We start from the raw sequence: 18,487 nt of genomic DNA on the forward strand, positions 1-18,487 counted from the left end.
TTTTGAGACGGAGTCTCGCTCTGTCGCCCAGGCTGGAGTGCAGTGGCGCGATCTCAGCTCACTGCAAGCTCCGCCTCCCGGGTTCACGCCATTCTCCTGCCTCAGCCTCCCGAGTAGCTGGGACTACAGGCGCCCACCACCTCGCCCGGCTAGTGTTTTTTTTGTATTTTTTAGTAGAGAGGGGGTTTCACCGTGTTAGCCAGGATGGTCTTGATCTGACCTCGTGATCCACCCCGTCTCGGCCTCCCAAAGTGCTGGGATTACAGGCTTGAGCCACCGCGCCCGGCCCTCTGACCTTTTCTTGAAACATCTCTGCCTCAACACATCTCTGAAAAGCCTTTATAATAACATTGATAACAGCAATAAGTGAGTAATGGTAGGCAGTTTATGTAATGTCTACTACATGTCAGGCTCTATTCCAAGAGCTTTGCAGATATTAACGCATTGGATCCTCAGTTGGGCACTATAATTATCCCCATTTTATTGCAGAAGAAACAGGCTCAAAAGGCTAAGTTATATGTGCAAAGTCACATAGCTAAGAAGAGCTGGAATTTGGACCCAGATAATCTGACATCAGAGTTGGGTTCTTAACCCTTCCTCAGTCCTATTCAATCTCACCCAAGTAGATTTGGGCCATTTTCTATTCCCATAGTCACTTGTGCCTGTATCTTTATTTTGTTATATTGTAATTGTGTATGTACATACTGGTGTCCCTAGAAGACTAAAGAGAATGTTACTATTTATATTTACAAAAGTAGAGAGAATAATGAATCCACATGTACCGGTCTCTAATTCAACACATCAACATTTTGCAATACCTACTTCAATTATCTCTTTCTTGGTTTTCTTTCTGTTTTCCTAAAATATTTGAAAGCAAAACCCAGACATCATGAAATTTCACCTGTAAATACTTGAGTGTCTTTTAAAGGGGCATATTAGGTAACCATAATCACATTATCATACCTAATAAAATCAACATTAATTACTATCCTCTTAATCATGAGTTTCTTGAAGGCAGAAATGATTTCATCTCTGTGCTCTGCAGAGCACTCCCTGATATATGTTGGAGTTTAACAAATGTTTGTTTTCATTGAAAAGTTTATTTATTTATTTGAGACGGAGTCTTGCTCTGTTGCCCAAGCTGGAGTGCAGTGGCACGATCTTGGCTCACTGCAACCTCTGCCTCCTGGATTCAGGCAATTCTCCTGCCTCAGCCTCCCGAGTACCTGGGATTACAGATGCGTGCCACCACGCCCAGCTAATTTTTGTATTTTTAGTAGAGATGGGGTTTCACCATGTTGGCCAGGATGGTCTTGAACTCCTGACCTAGTGATCTGCCTGCCTTGGCCTTCCAAAGTGCTGGGATTACAGGTGTGAGCCGCCACGCCCGACTGGAAAGTTAAAGTTGTTTAAAACCGTAACATTGATCCCCCAGAAACAATGTTATAAATAACCATCAGATTCTTGGGTTAACTGACAACTCCCATTTAATCTACAGCGATTAGATTAAATAGCACTAAAGTTTAGGCCCGAGCCCTTTGGAGCCTTAAATCCTAAACCATTTTATCTTTGAATATTGAGTCTGAGAAAAACCTGAGTCTAATTTAGCTCAGCCCTGAGTTTTCTTGTTCCCACTGTCAATCCAGGCAGGACATAAGAACAAGGGCTCGACAGGATGAGAGTGTTCATTGGTAAAGATTTCTCAGAAGGAAATATGGCAGCATCCACTAAAAAATAATATGCATTTCAAAGAAATTTTTCCATGGATTTCCATGCACCCCTGCATGTGTGCTAACATGTATGTAGAGGATGTTCATTGCCAAAATGGTATAGTAAAAAATTGGAGACAACCTACATCCCTCATTATCCAGGGTATAGATTGATAAATTGTGGTTCATCCACTTGTAGTGCCAAGCAGGTGTTGAAGGGAGAGGAAGAGCTATACATGTTTGTGGTGTATGTGTGTGTGTGTCACACTATGGGAGAGTGGACCACATTGCAGAATAGCACACGTTTGACCCCATGTCGATAAAAACATGTGCATGTGTGCCAGGGCAGGGAACATCACATACCGGGGCCTGTCGGAGGTGGGAGACTGGGGGAGGGTTAGCATTAGGAGAAATACCTAATGTAAATGATGAGTTGATGGGTGCAGCAAACCAACATGGCACATGTATACCTATGTAACAAACCTGCGTGTTGTGCACATGTACTCTAGAACTTAAAGTATAATTAAAAAAAAAAAAATATGTGCATGTGTGCATCCTCGTATTTAAGTCAAAGTATTTTGAAAGGCAGGCAGGAGAAATGCTACATTGTTAGTGGTGATAGCCAGTAAGCTGGGGAGGTAAGATGGGGTAAAAGTGAAGGAGACTATCATATTTTACTCCATGTACTGTTGTACAGAATAAATCTTTTTTAAAATTTACATTTTTTCTCTTTGCTACTTCGATCAGTGGAGAATGAATCTTTTTTTTTTTTTTGAGACAGAGTCTCACTCTGTCCCCATGCTGGAGTGCAGTCGTGTGATCTTGGCCCACTACAACCCCTGCCTCCCTGGGTCAAGCGATTCTTCTGCTGCCTCAGCCTCCCAAATAGCTGGGACTACAGGTGCACACCACCACGCCCAGCTAATTTTTGTATTTTTAGTAGAGACAGGGTTTTACCATGTTGGCCAGGATGGTCTCGATCTCTTGACCTCGTGATCCACCCACCTCAGCCTCCCAAAGTGCTGAGATTATAGGTGTGAGCCACCACGCCCGGCCTGTAGAATGAATCTTTTCAAAATAAAAATGCATTTGTCTTTTGGTTGACTTTATATCAAATTTTTTAAGTCAAGGGCTTGATATGTACAAGACATTATACTGTAAACAATTTTAACTGATTTGAAAATGAAAAATATAATAATTTTTTGAGATTTGAGAAGAGCAAAGGCTGAAATGCTTTTTAATTGTTATAAACTGGACGTACTCAATAAACTTACTTAACATTTCCTATGTGACAGGCACTGTGCTGGGTGCAGGGGAGATCGAAGACTGTATGAAACAGACCTTGCTCTCCTGAACCTCGTAATCACTGGGAAAGCTCCTGTGTGTGTCTAGTAACAATGGCAGACAAGGGCCATAGAAACCACAGAGTGCCACAAATATGAATTGTTCAACATGACTTGAGATTTTTAGATTTTAAACTTGGATTTTTTTTTTTTTTTTTTTTTTTTTTTTGAGATAGCATCTCACTCTGTCACCCAAGCTGGAGTGCAGTGGCGCTATCTCAGCTCACTGTAACATCTACCTCCTGGGTTCAAGCAATTCTCCTACCTCCCTCCCCAGTAGCTGGGATTACAGGCGCTTACCACCATATCCGGCTAATTTTTGTATTTTTAGTAGAGATGGGGTTTCACCATGTTGGCCAGGCTGGTCTCGAACTCCTGACGTCTTGTGATCCACCTCCCTTGGCCTCCCAAAGTGCTGGGATTACAGGCATAAGCCACCGTGCCTGGGCTTTTTTTTCTTTTTCTTTTTTTCTTTTTTTTTGGACAAGGTCTCTCCCTGTCACCCAAACTGGAGTGCAGTGGCACGATCACAGCTCATTGCAGCCTTAACCTCCTATGCTCAAGCGATCCACCTCAGCCTCCTGAGTATCTGGGATCACAGGCACATGCTACCACACCCGGCTAATGGTTTTTCAATTTTTGAAGAGACAAGGTCCCACTGTGTTGCCCAGGCAGGTCTTGAACTCCTGGGTTTGAGCAATTCTCCCACCTCGGCTTCCCAAAGTGCTTGGATTATAGGAATGAGCCATAGCACCTGTCCTCAACTCAGATTTTTAAATGAATGCCCTATCTCAATTTTTATTAAATTTTAGTTACAGAATGCCATAATGTCTTCTCTTTTGTAGATTGCCCTGGAGTGATACACATGTAGTTCACAGAAAACTGGGATTACTTTACACATTAAAAAACAATGGCAACAATAGTTAAACCCTATTCAAGTAAACTTAAATAATAAACAATACTAGTACAGTATTTACGTTGCATGTCAGGTTTCAGATGTCACATCTTGCTCGTCCCATCTGTCCATCCATCCATTCAATTCACTTATTCAACAAATTTTATTGAATGTCTACTTGGGCATTGTTCTAGGAAACACTGAAGGCATTGCAGTAAAAAATAAACTTATATTTTAGAAAACACATTTTAACATTAAAAATACTGAAAGTGTGAAATCAGTGCAATTCCTATGCAAAAGTAAGGAAGGGGCAAGGTTCACTGGAGCTTTGCTTATTCCATTTCTTATTACGCTCACAGCATAATACTTGTATGGCTGGTTTACAGAAATCTTTGCCAAAACACCTCAGACCTAGTACATTTTTCCTGATGTTAATGATTTGGATATTAACTGAAATACACAATTTAAAAATAAATATTTATCAAAACATGAATGGACTTTCATGTTCCTAAAACAAGAAAAAACATAAACCTCTCAGTTTTTACTTCATCTTGTATGTATAGATATTTGAAATATAGACTGTCCAATTTTATTCCTAAAACCTCTTCTCTCTAATGTCAATATGTCAGACTTTTCTTTCTCATATCAAAGTAAGTGTTGAAAGATACTGAGTATCATATGCAAAGTTTTCACAGTTTTTTTCTTAATTGATTAGTACACTTTGATATTTATACTATGAGATCATTGGTGAAGATGTTATGGTGGCCATTAATTGGTGAAGTCAATAAAACAGGATTTAGAGCAGAAAATGCAAGTCAAGGCTCTGCCACTTCCTAGTTAGTGACTTCTGGTATTACAATGTTACTCTCAATTTCTGTTTTATCAGCTACCAAATGATAAAAGATTTGTGAGAAGATTAAATACAAATATGCTAAAATGCTGGAGAAGCAATAAAGCTCGGTAGATATTTTGCATTTGTATTCATTATAACATTGTGCTAAATAAACAGCATTTATTAGAAACCAGCAGAAGATACTATTTTAATGGTGAAATACTTTTCTCATGTCAGAACAAAACAAAGGTGTTTGTTTTTTGTTTTTATTATCACTATTTTCTTCTCTTTCCCTTCCTTTTCTTTTTTTCTTTTCTTTTTTTTTTTTTTCTTTTTTGAGATAGAGCTTCACTCTTGTTGCCCAGGCTGGAGTGCAATAGTGCAATCTCAGCTCACTGCAACCTCCACCTCCCAGGTTCAAGCGATTCTGCTGCCTCAACCTCCCGAGCAGATGGGAGTACAAGCCCCACCATACCCAGCTAATTTTTTGTATTTTTAGTAGAGACAGAGTTTCACCATGTTGGCCAGGCTGGTCTCGAACTTCTGACATCAGGTGATCCACCCCGCCTCCGCGTCCCACAGTGCTGGGATTACAGGCGTGAGCCACCATGCCCAGCTTATCATCACTATTTTCAATATTGTTCTATACTTCTAGACCAGCACTATCTGGTAAGACTTCTTGCAGTTATGGAAATGTTCTCTGTCTGTGCTCTTCGGTTTGGAGCCACTAGCCATGTGTGTCTGTCCAAGTTTAAATTAAATTAAACTTAATTACATTTGAAATTCAGTTCCTCAGTTGCACTAGCAACATTTCAAGTGCTCATTAGCCACATGTAGCTAGTGGCTACCATATTGGATAGCTCAGATGAAGAACATTTTCATCATCCCAGAAAACTCAATTGGTTTAGAAGTTCTCATCATCCAGAATTACACAATAATGTTGAATAAGAGTGATCATGAAAGCATATTTATCCATCCATCCATTTTATGTTTTATGCATTTTTTTTCTTTTTTTTTTTTTTTTTTAGATACAGTCTCACTCTGTCACCCAGGCTGGAGTGCAGTGGCATGATCTCAGCTCACTGCAACCTCGCCTCCCCAGTTTAAGCTATTCTCATGCCTCAGCCTCCCAAGTAGCTAGGATTACATGGGCGTGTGCTACCATGCCCAGCTGATTTTTGTAGTTTTAGTAGAGACTGGGCTTCACTGTGTTGGCCAGGCTGGTCTCGAACTCCTGACCTCAAGTGATCTGCCCGCTTCGGCCTCCCAAAGTGCTGAGATTACAGGCGTGAGCCACCGTGCCTGGCCTACAACTTACTTTAAAATGCGTAAAACAAGTCTGGGCTGCAGTGAGCTGAGATCGCACCACTGCACTCCAGCCTGGGAAACAGAGCGAGACTCCATCTCAATCAATCAATCAATAAAGTTGTAGCCATCAATATACTTCCCCCTTAAACTCTTTAGCATACATAACATTGACTAGTTAATACTTGTTTATGCTTTTATAGATAAAATTTTTCAGTGAACAAATTTTAGAGTACCAATCAATGAGTACTGACAAATGCATACAGCTGTGTAATCCAAATCCTGTCAAAATATAGAACCTTACCCTCACCCCAAAAAGTTTCCTCATTTTTCTTCCCATTTAGTCCCTACCATCACCCCCACCTTCTGAAGAAAGTGAAGAAACAAGCAAAAAAATCACCTTAATAGAAAAATGGGCTGAGGGAATACACTATTATTTCACAAAAGAAGAAATACACATTGACCAATAAACCTGTAAAGAAATTAATGCCCAACCTTACTTGAAGAAATGTGAAACAAATTATTTTATGTGTCATATTGGCAATAATTTAAAATGTTTATAACAGTGAGTATGGGCCAGGGTGTGGGGAAGGGTGCTCTCATGACGACCCAAACTGCTCTTTAACTTATCCAGAGTGTATTTTAATAATTATATACATTTTTAATTTTATGAATTCCATTTAGTTCTTTTTAAAATCTTCCCAGTCATTTCTGATCATTTCTTTTTGCTTGTCCCTATTGATGATTCTAACTTTTAGTTCTTTAAACTTTCACTCGTTAGATATTTCATATTCTGTTGTTAACTCCCATATCCGAATTTCTTCTAGATCTATATTAGTTACAGTATAGACTTGACTGCTATAACTTACAGACCCCAAATAACAAGACAGACATTTATTCTTTGTCCAAGCAGGTAGTCCAGTACTGATAGGGAAAGTCCAATCCACAATCCACAGGGCTTCAAGTCCTCTCTCTCATTACACTGCTATTCTCAACATTTCATCAGCTCCCACCGTCTTGTCCACAGTCCAGACAGTAGAAAAGAGAAAATGGGAACACAGAGGGGTCACCCCTAACTTTTAATAGCTGGGCCTGAAAGTTAGACATGTTGCTTCCGCTCACATCTCAGAGGTAAGAAGTCACATGACCACACCTATATGCAAGACAGTCTGGGAAATGTCATTATCAACCTTTACCTAAAAACTATATTGTGGCCTGGTGTAGTGGCTCATGCCTGGAATCCTAGCACTTTGGGAGGCTGAGGTGGGTTGGATCACTTGACGTCAGGAGTTCAAGACCAGCCTGGCCAACATGGTGAAACCACATCTCTACTAAAAATACAAAAAATTAGCCAGGCATGGTGGCACACACCTGTAATCCCAGTTACTCAGGAGGTTAAGGCAAGAGAATTGCTTGAACCTAGGAGGTGCAGGTTGCAGTGAGCCAAGATCATGTCACTGCACTCCAGCCTGGGCAACAGACTGAAACTCAAAAAAAAAAAAAATTATATTACTACTGTGGAAGGATAGAATGGATATTGGTGGACAACTAGCAGTCTCTGGAACAAGCTATAAATCTCATTTCTGCTGGCTTTCCCTCATGAGGTGGCTGGTCTCACGTGCTTGATGATCTTTGATTATAAGCTTATGTTTGCTTGCTCTTAATCTGTGGAAATCTTGTGGACCTAAATTAGGGATGCTTTCCTCCAGAGAGGGTTTAGTTTGCCTTTTCTAGGAACCAAGAGGAGTCTTCAGCTCTCTCATCTACTGCTAGTCTGAGGATTAATATCTTGGTTTTTGATGCTAAAGTTATTTGCCCTTGGAGGTGACCCCATGTTTACCATTTGGTTGCTGATCACTGTTCACTAAAATACAAAAATTAGCCAGGTGTGATGGCATGCGCCTGTAGTCCCAGCCACATGGGAGGCTGAGGCAGGAGAATCACTCGAACCTGGGAGGCAGAGGTTGCAGTGAGCAGAGATTGCACCACTGCACTCCAGCCTGGGTGACAGAGTGAGACTGTCTTAAAAATACCAAAAACAACAAAAAAAAAACCAAATGGGCACACTGAGCTTCTGCTCTCATCACTTCCCATTGGCCAGTCACACAAACAAGCCCAAAATCAGGAGGTGGGAAGTATACTGTATTCACCATGAAACCACAGCAAGGGGATGGTTGTATAAGATTTTATGGGGATTGAAGACTTGGGACCACGTACTCGATTATTCAATCTCCCGTAACCTTCTAAAGAATTGCACTTCTCTCCAAATCTACCTTCTCTTCTCACACTTTTTTCAAAGGATCATCTTTTGCCACTAAACAATTGTCTTTGTTTTCACCACTGTATCCCTCATACCTAGAACAATGCCTAGCAGGTAGTATATGCTTAGTAAATATGTGTTGAATAAGTAACTCCCAGCTGATCTCCCTGGTTGCACCCACTTCTCTCTAATCCCTTTCCACAGAGCAGCCAGAGTAAGGTTTAAAAACATAAATTCTATCATTTTGGTCCCAGCTTAAAACCCTACCCTGGCTTCTCTTTGCACCCTCCTTACCATGTCCTTTATAAAGGCCATCCACAATCCAACCTGGCCTGGCACTCCAAATGCACCTGGTATCACTAACTTCACTCCAGCTACTGCCTTCTTCCTCCTCAAACATTCCAAGTGATTTTCAACTGCAAGACCTTTGTACTTGCCATTCTCTCTCAGCGCAGTGCTTTTTCTCAGGCTCTTGGCATGCTAGCTCATCTTCAGTGAAAATGTCGCTTCCTCAGGCCCTCCTCCACCATCGACCACCGACCACTGTACTTTAAGTCACCCTCTGCCATTATGTTGCATCCGCATCACCTTGTTCACTCCTTTCAGTGTATTTATCATGCCATGAAATTAGCATGTTTTGTTCATCACTGATCTCTAGCACCTATAATAATGTCTGGCACACATTAAGTGCCCTGTAAAAGTCTGTAATCCCACCACTTTAGGAGGCCAAGGCAGGTGGATCACTTGAGGTCAGGAGTTTGAGACCAGCCTGGCCAACATGGTGAAACCCCCGTCTCTACTAAAAATAGAAAAATTAGCCACGCGTGGTGGTGCACATGTGTAATCCCAGCTACTCGGGAGGCTAAGGCAGGAGAATTGCTTGAACCCAGGAGGTGGAGGTTGCAGTGAGCTGAGATGGTGGCACTGCACTCCAGCCTGGGCAACAGTGAGATTCTGTCTCCAACCAACCAACCAACCAACCAACAAAAATCTGTTGAGTGAGTATATGAGAAAATGCTTCCCTCACATTTTTAGATAATTTTTCCTGCTTTTTATTTTCATCTACTCATCCATATATAAAATGATATTATGTAAATCCAAAGAAAATCAATTTAAGCTGAATAAAAATATTGGAACATCTTTGTTAATAAAGAAGAAGTTGAAAACTGGAGTTGCTCTGGATGCGCTGTGGCATCCTTCTGCCTTGTGCCTCTGAGGCACTCAACTGCGGGGCTCAGGGGCTCAGTGATGCCTACACTGACATCTATCCCTCCACCTACACTAATTCATCTTACCTGGCTCACCTGTTTCCTTTTCCCATTCTTACCCTGGCTAACATACTAGATAATTTACCTATAATTATTATTTGTTTCCTGTCCCCCACCCTGCACCACTGTGAGCTCTATGAAGGCAAGGTAGTATTTTGTTTTTTTCTGATTCTAAGTAGGTGCTCAACCAATTGGGGAAGGAAATAATGAATGTCTCAAAGGAGAGAAAGAAAACTGAGAAGGTCCTGTATTCTTTCACTTCCTCCTAGTCACCCCAGATTAAGATACCCCCCACCTCTGCACAATCTACATCTCAGCACTATATACAAAATCTCCATGAGGTGTAAATGTTCACCAGTTTATTCATCCACAGAATGGTTTTACACGTATATTTATAAATCCATGTGCCTGTTGATGTTTTGCATGTGAGATCCATTATTTACCCGAGAGCTTTCATCAGGAGGAATTTAGCTCAATATTTGTGAGATCATAATAGGATAAAAGCTGATGAAGATGAGCTCCATCCTATAGAGGCTATTTCCTCTATGAGTAGAGACTGTTTTTCCCCTTCCCTGAAGGAAAGACCAGCAGTTGTTTAAATAATGAATAAAGTTAGGCACTTGAATGTATCTTCAGGAAGGTACTGGAAGAAGAGGAGGAGCAGAGTACAAGAACTACAAGCATACCTTTGCGGGGGGAACAGCCAGTTCAAAATCTTCCCAATCAGCAGTTATACTTTTCTTTTAATTTCAAGTTTTCTTAGGATTATGAAATTAAAACATTCTGTTCTTGGTTATTTTCACAAGCCTTATCATCTTGAAAGACTCCATCCTCTGCCCATCCCTCAAAAGATCAACAGAGATAAATTTTTCTTTAGAAAGCAAACTATGTTCTTTTCTTTAAAATAACTGTGATAGAGAAAGTATTCACTTTAAGTAGTCATGCTTCTAAGTTGCTTGGAGGTGATTACATATGAACCTTCATATAAACTTGTATCTCTCTCATTTAAAAGAAAAGAGGAAGGAAAAGAATTAGCCCATTAATTATTTAAAATAATTGGTGCAACTGTTCCTATGAATTAATCCAGGCACTTGGAAGACAATTACACTCCGTGTTAATAACATTGCCAACCTTTTCCACTATGCTGCACTCCAAATACTATTGTGTTTTCATTGACAACATTCCCTATTACATATGCATATGAAAACAGGCATTTTCATCAGAATTACTGTAATAGCATTAAGAGATTATTATTTTTTCCAATTTCCTTGGAAGAAAATTCACTTAAATTAGATTATTTATTACTCGACTGCTCTCGTATCTTGCCTGTATGTTTAGGTAAGTGGAGCCCATGAAAGTATAAACTTCAGAATAAAAAGCATGATTTTATACATTAATGATTTCAAATAAAAGAGGAGTGCCACATTTGTGCATCACTTCTTTCGAGAAAGTTAAGTCTGTGTTCTGCTTAGGAGAGATAACACTTTTTGTCCCTGTAGGTGGCCCCCCTGGTGTAGCCATTAGTTGCTAATTACTTGCAAACAAATAAACAATTAACTCCTTAAGCTGCTGGCTGGGCAAGTGTTCATTGACATGCTAAAACTTTCTAAGACAGGATTTTAATTAGTGACGTTCTAAATCCAGCCCCCTTGTCAGCGGAGCTATAAGGTGAACTGCAGGAAGATCCCAGCCCTATACACGTGGGGCAGAGCCAGCAGAGGCCGAAGCTATTGCTCCGTGCAGACCACAAGAGGATGTCTCCCAGCCTTCAGGAACGCTCTCAGCTCGGGGAAAGCAAACCCTTAACTTGCTCCTTTTCAATTGAGAAAATCTTAGGACTGGACCAGAAGAAAGACTGTGTTCCATTAAGGAAACCCCACAGGCCCTGGGCAGACACCTGCAGCTTCTCAGGTATGCCACAGCTTAGTTGTTTCAATTCTTTGTTACTTCATTTACAGTGTTTAATTTGCCCTTTATTTCATACTACATAGAGCTAGAGTTTAGGACTTTTATTTTATTTATTATTGTTATTTTTTTTTTTCTGAGATGGAGTGTTAGTCTTATTGTCAAGGCTGGAGTGCAATGGCATGATCTTGGCTCACTGCAGCCTCCACCTCCCGGGTTCAAACGATTCTCCTGCCTCAGCCTTCTGAGTAGCTGGGATTACAGGCATGCGCCACCATGTCCTGCTAATTTTTGTATTTTTAGTGGGGGGGGGGTTCACCCTGTTGGTCAGGCTAGTCTCGAACTCCTGACCTCAGGTGATCCGCCTGCCTCGGCCTCCCAAAGTGTTGGGATTACAGGCATGACGCACCACGCCCAGCCAGAGTCTAGGACTTTAATGCCTCCAGCTGAGTCCTAGGGGAAGTGAAAAGAATATCAGCTTTGGATTGAGCGAAGTGGATAAATTCACTCACAGGAAATACCAAGAACCTGCCTTCAGAAGATCTCTCCCTGTTTGACACATCAGATATTTGAAATCTCTTTTCACTGAAAAATACATGACATTCAGAGACCAAAGAGGCAGTATTACCAAGACAGGATCTTCATTTTTGATTGGTTTTTGGTTAATGGGGGGCAATTCTCTTGTGAATCCCAGAATTCCACTAGGAAAAGAAAGATGAGTTCCTGAAACTACCTCTATAGAACTTTGTGGAACATAAGATTGACCATCTAAGATAGGGCTTATTTTTCTGTTTTTAGGGAAAGATGGTAACTTATGTCTACATGTCCCAAATCCTCCCGGTGGGATTTCATTCCCCAGCATGGTGGATCATCCAATGCCAGAAGAAAGAGCTTCAAAATATGAAAATTACTTTTCAGCCTCAGAAAGACTGTCTTTGAAAAGAGAGTTGAGTTGGTATAGAGGCCGAAGACCAAGAACTGCTTTTACTCAAAACCAGGTGGGAAGTTTTTTCACCCAATAATGATAATACAAAGGCTTTAATTGACACCAAGTTGAGCAAAAGCCCATTCACTTTGGTATCTCAGTTTAGAAGCTTTATTAATGAAACAATAGACTATCATATTTTAACAATTTCCAGGTAATCATTTTTAAAAAGGCATCCAGATTAATTGCCCAGATTTAAATGTAGTCATTTTACTCTAGAAGTTAAAGCTCATTTTTGGTGACATACTGAATATCAACATTTTTTTTTTCTTATTCTTAGATTGAAGTGTTAGAAAATGTCTTTAGAGTAAACTGCTATCCTGGCATTGATATTAGAGAAGACTTAGCTCGAAAATTGAATCTAGAGGAAGACAGAATCCAGGTAATTTTCAAATTTAGTTGTTATTCATGGTGTTGAAATGTTAAGAATAATAAAATAATGTTTCTGAGACCTATTTTATTTTTCCTTAACTTTAGATTTGGTTTCAAAATCGGCGTGCAAAACTGAAAAGGTCCCATAGAGAATCACAGTTTCTAATGGCGAAAAAAAATTTCAACACAAATCTCCTGGAATAGATAGAAAACTAAACAAGTGAAATTATCTTCTAATTGCAGAGCATGAAGAATCAGTGGAAATATTAAATGTTAAAATGTGATGTTTTCTTTCCTGCATTTAATCTGAACATTGTCATTTTTTCTGAAAATATATTGTATGTAATTACTATTATAGCATGGTACATATTATATTTGGGCACTTTTAGTTATAGTAAAGACCTTTTCTATGTATTTTAATAAACATTTTCAGAAAAGATTGCTATTTTTTAAGTGAGCCAAATTAATCTAATAAATTAGTTTGTTAAAATCAATAGACTCATGACTGACTCCACAAGCTGGATTCTAATTATAAAGTATTTCAAGTAAAATAATCTGAAGAACAAAAGCGTGAGTTGTTTCCATTAGTTTCCTCCATGCACATTTTGAAACATAATTATGCTTCACTATATTATAGATTATGATTTATTCATGAATCTTCAACTTCTCTTGATTTATAGCATAAAGCAGTGAGAATTTCTTACCATCTATCAAAACAAATTCTTACAGCATGTTAGTTTCAAGGTTTTTTTCCAAGTAAAGTCATTATGCCAAAGTACAAAGATACAAGTATCAGCTAGCATATTTATACCGTTGGTATTGAATTGCACAAAAGAAGTAAGCAGCAAATAAATGCAAAATTTTAAATAGTTTTCTAGTTTAATTTTGTACTTTACTTTCATTCATTAGTGATAGTGATCATCTAGCTTATATCTATTTCCAGTTTAATGATTTCTAATCAACTGCAAAATTAAATTGACTGAGAAGGTAGGATAACTGACCCACCTTTTGTAAGTGCTCTGACATAGTCACTGGAAGTAATCAAGGTGCTTTCTAAGTAACAAAAACTATGTGTTTTCATTTCCCATTTTCCCATTTTCCCTGCCAATTAAAGATGGGAATAGGATAAGATATATAACAAGAAGGGGGCCCTCTCCACTGGAAATCTGGGCATTTGTTTTCTAGTTAATGGAAGACTTAAGTGGGTGGGTTTTTTGTTTTGTTTTGTTTTGTTTTTGAAATGTCAGCTTAAGACTCTGACTTTGTCCACTGGAAGCCAAATTTCAGCTTTGTCCATTTGAATTGAGTTCTCCCTTGCTTCTCTTTTCTTTCTGTCCTCTGTCCTTTCTGATGTCCCAGTGATGATCAGGGTAGAAGGTTCTCATTGAATTATTGAATCTATAATCATTATATATTTTTATATATGAAAGACTAGAGGGAGTTTGCATATTATTTCTAAGGAAAAGCATCATGACTCAGATTTTAGAGCTTTTTAAAATTATTTACTGAGAGCACATTTGGGGTAGAGAGCTATGTGTCCCAACAATTGGTCAGCAATAAGTGTGCTTATTCTAGTCCATTGTTGCTGAGATGGAGAAAGAGGAGGAAAAGAAGGGCAACAGGGTAGTTAGGAGGAACAGAGGCATTACCTGTTTTCCAAGAAAGACTGGACCATTTTTTCCAATATAAAAAGCTGCTTCCATTCATATAAAAATTGGAAGCACTATTTATGAAATGTATTAGTTAAAATTTATCCACAAAGAGTTTTCTTCATTCTCCATTAGGTTTTTATGAAATTATGTTAAATTGAAAGACTGGAAGTTACCAGGAGTAGGCTCTGGGGGAGTGGGTTGGAGGAGAATGCGTCGCATGATGGGTAAGCTTTTATTTTAATTCCAAATTTATTGTCATTCTATATTCTGCAAACAATTTAAGCAGTATAGAAATAGAGTAAAATCCCCCTTGAATCTCATCCTTCAGAGATAACCATCATTAAACACCTTTATAGATCTTTTTGTGTATCATAAAAACATCTTTATATATATACACGCACACATATTTGTTGTTTTTGTCGTTATTTTTAAAAATGTGATCACACTTGACATTCTGTTTTGCATCTCTCTGATATCCTGCCATGTCAGAATTATAGCTCTGTCTCCTGAATGTCTGCTTGGTTTAGGATAAGATTTCAAGTCTTGTACACAATAAGAAACTATTCCACATTATTAATATTAATATTAAAGTATTTTTGAAGTAGTGCTTTTCATAAATTGAGATTTTTCAAAGAATAATCATAGTTTATCTAGAATTTCTACAATTAAACCTAATTCCCAAATCCCTGAGGAATGTAAAGATTCTGTGTAAAATGATAGAATCTAGAAAAAAATGAAACACCGTCACAGATATCAATCAACAACTAATAATGCACTTAAGTTTTTTTTTTTTTTAATTATAAAAACTGGTCGTGCCTCTAAAAAGTCTGGTCAGGAGAGAAACATAATAACCCTAGACCATCATTATCTCAGTATTTTCCAATGACAATTTTACATAACTGATTTATGTGGCCCTAAAATTCAATTTTATTTATAATTGAAATAAATTGTGTTTATAACTGAATTTATATGTCTATAACTGAAGCTACATATGTATAACTGAAATAACTTATAATAGAAATGATATATTTATAACTGAAGCATTTATAAGTCAGAAAAATTAAACATGAATTTATAATATTAAATAACTATAAATGTAATATACCTATCTTTTTTATATTTTTTGATACTAATAACAATATAAGTTCTATTATAACTTTTGTGAAGCAAGTTCATAATGTATAAGAATACTCAAGAAACAGGATAATATAAAAGATTGCTAGTGTATTTCCCCTAAAATCTTTTTTAAAAACCCAAAGATAAAGGCTGATCTTGTTAAAAGAAATAATGAATCAGTAACATTTTTGGAATTATAATTGCTAGAAATTTGGAGAGAATATAATGATATTCAGGGGGAAAATTGAACTCAGGAAAAATCAAGCAAAATGAAAACGGAAAGGAAAACCCAAGATAGAATTATCTTTCCCTCAAAACACGTAGGCTCTAATCCACAGCTTATCTCTCTTTCCTGGTAATTCTAGGCCTTTGTCTCCATTAATGCTCAAGACAAGGTGAACAGTAGTAACAAATCAAACTAATGCAGTCAGGCTAATACCTGGAGCGTCTCTATTATCTGACAACTGCCTAAATAAGGTTTTTTGGTCTCCTGTAATGGTATTTGTCTTTTGTGAAGCCAGCCAGACAAAGCCCATCACTAAAGAGTGCTGCTGGAAACAATGGCTGTGTGTGCTGGTGGTCAACTTTTGAGTTAATCAGTGTTAATAGCCGCTTTCACCTCCTGCATCTTATCACACATCACACGAATGGCATAAATCTCCCATTACCGAACCCAGCACACAGCATCAACCTGGGCCTTGTTCCTCCCTCTTGTTCCTCCCAGCAGAGATCTGGGAACTGCTCCATTTTCTCAATATGGAACTCAACTCACAGTCTGACAAAGGGTGACTTGCTATCTCCATTTCACTGAGCCTCATAAGAATAAAACCCCCTCCAAAGTTAGTCTTTGGCTACCTTTCATGGTCATTTTGACTGTCCTGACTCCTGTTGGAACATTGGTCCACAGCACAAGGCAGCTCCTGGTGGCTCTCAACACTCCACACCCCATTAAACTCACTTCTTCTGCCCATGCTTTAATCTTGGACTTCACAGCCTCCAGAATTGTGAGAAATAAATTTCTGTTGTGTATAAGCTGCCCAGTCTGTGGCATTTTTGTTATAGAAGCCCAAATGGGCTAACTGTCCACCATGAGCTATGCAATATGGTTCTTCACATGAATATTCCCATTTAATTTTCACAGTCACTCTGCAAAGTGAATATTGGCAATCCACTTTACAAATAAGAAAACCTAGCATCAGATATTTTTATTATGTTTTTTTTCTTTTTTTTTTTTTTTGAGATGGAGTCTCACTCTGTTGCCCTGGCTGGGGTGCAGTGGCATGATCTCGGCTCACTGCAACCTCTGCCCCCTGGGTTCAAACGATTCTCCTGCCTCAGCCTCCCGAGTACCTGGGACTACAGGCATGCGCTGCCATACCCAGCTAATTTTTGTAGTTTTAGTAGAGACGGGGTTTCTCCATGTTGGCCAAGCTGTTCTCAAACTCCTGACCTTAAGAGATCTGCCTGCCTTGGCCTCCCAAAGTGCTGGGATTACAGGCATGAGCCACCACGCCGGGCCTTTATTATGATGATTATTATCCTGTTTTACAGATGAGCTGATTGAAGGACACAGACTAAATGTCTTGATCACGGCCACACAGCTGAAGCAGCTCAGCCAGAATTCAGACCAAGTTCTGCCTGACTCCAGAGTTGCCTCTTCCTCTTCAGCATTCCAGTAGATGGAGTTACTGGCTATGATGCTAATACCTAGAAAAATGTACTACATTTTTCTTTTCTTCCTCCCTTTCTTCCTTCCTTCCACTTTTTTTTTGGGGGGGGCAGGGTTGAGTGGGAGTAGGGGGATGGGATTAAAAGTCTGGGTGTTTGATACCTAAAGTAATCAAATTCTCTTAAGTTCCAACAATTTTTTGGAAATAATCTTTTCTCTATATATAAATGGTATTTTGTCTAGATAATATGTACATCCTTACCTGTATAAATATTAAACCTCATTACAATTTTTTTTATTTTAAACCTTATTAAGATTTAACAGCAATCACTAGATTTAAGTCCTTTTCCCCTGAAATTGCCATCAGAAATTTGTGGAGGCCAGGCATGGTGGCTCACACCTGTAATCCCAGCATTTTGGGAGGCTGAGGCAGGATGATCACTTGAGGCCAGAAGTTTAAGATCAGCCTGGGCAACATAGTGAGACCAAGGTCTACAAAAAATTAAAAAATTAGCCAGCCACAGTGGTTCATGGCTGTAATCCCAGCACTTTGGGAGGTTTAGGTGGGCAGATCACTTGAGGTCAGGAGTTTGAGACCAGCCTGGCCAACATGGTGAAACCCCGTGTCTACTAAACATAGAACAATTAGCTGGGCATGGTGGCAGGTGCCTGTAATCCCAGCTACTCGGGAGGCTGAGGCAGGAGAATCACTTGAACCCAGGAGGCAGAGGTTGCAGTGACCCAAGACCGCCCCCCTATACTCCAGCCTGGGCAACAAAGCGAGACTCCATCTAAAAAAAAAAAAATAGCTGGGCATGGTGATGTGCACCTGTGGTCCCAGCTACTTAGGAAGCTGAGGTGGGAGGATTGCTTGAACTCAGAAGGTTGAAGCTGTAGTGAGTCATGATCATGCCACTGCACTCCAGCCTGGGTGACAGAGTGAGACCCTTTCTCAAAAAAAAAAAAAAGAAAAAAATTTAGTAAAGAAAAATCTCAAATCAGCAATCTAACCTTTTACCTTAAGAACAACAAAAAAGGAGAGCAAAATAAATTCAGAATAATCAGAAAGATAAAGATCAGAAAAACCATGAAGAAAAGTCAATGAAACCAAAAACTGATGCTTTACAAATATTAATAAAATTGATAAACCTTTAGCCAGACTAACAAAGAAAAAAG

General features: G+C 39.1%; 1 protein-coding gene across 2 annotated transcripts in view; it reads left to right on the forward strand.

The window, feature by feature from the left end:
* HESX1 (HESX homeobox 1) overlaps positions 1–13,437 on the forward strand; it is a 27,276-nt gene extending 13,839 nt beyond the window's left edge. The window contains exons 2-5 of one of the 2 annotated variants that reach the window (XM_025376614.1): positions 11,257–11,523; positions 12,316–12,515; positions 12,783–12,884; positions 12,980–13,437. In XM_025376614.1, coding sequence (XP_025232399.1) covers positions 11,367–11,523; positions 12,316–12,515; positions 12,783–12,884; positions 12,980–13,078 — 558 coding nt within the window. In that variant the 5' untranslated portion in view covers positions 11,257–11,366 and the 3' untranslated portion in view covers positions 13,079–13,437. Of the gene's footprint in view, positions 1–11,032; positions 11,524–12,315; positions 12,516–12,782; positions 12,885–12,979 lie in introns of those variants that run through there. The other variant, XM_025376613.1, reaches the window with a different exon arrangement.
* Positions 13,438–18,487: the final 5,050 nt, after the last annotated feature.

The sequence above is a fragment of the Theropithecus gelada genome, chromosome 2 (genome assembly GCF_003255815.1).
Source record: "Theropithecus gelada isolate Dixy chromosome 2, Tgel_1.0, whole genome shotgun sequence".
Taxonomy (NCBI): domain Eukaryota; kingdom Metazoa; phylum Chordata; class Mammalia; order Primates; family Cercopithecidae; genus Theropithecus; species Theropithecus gelada.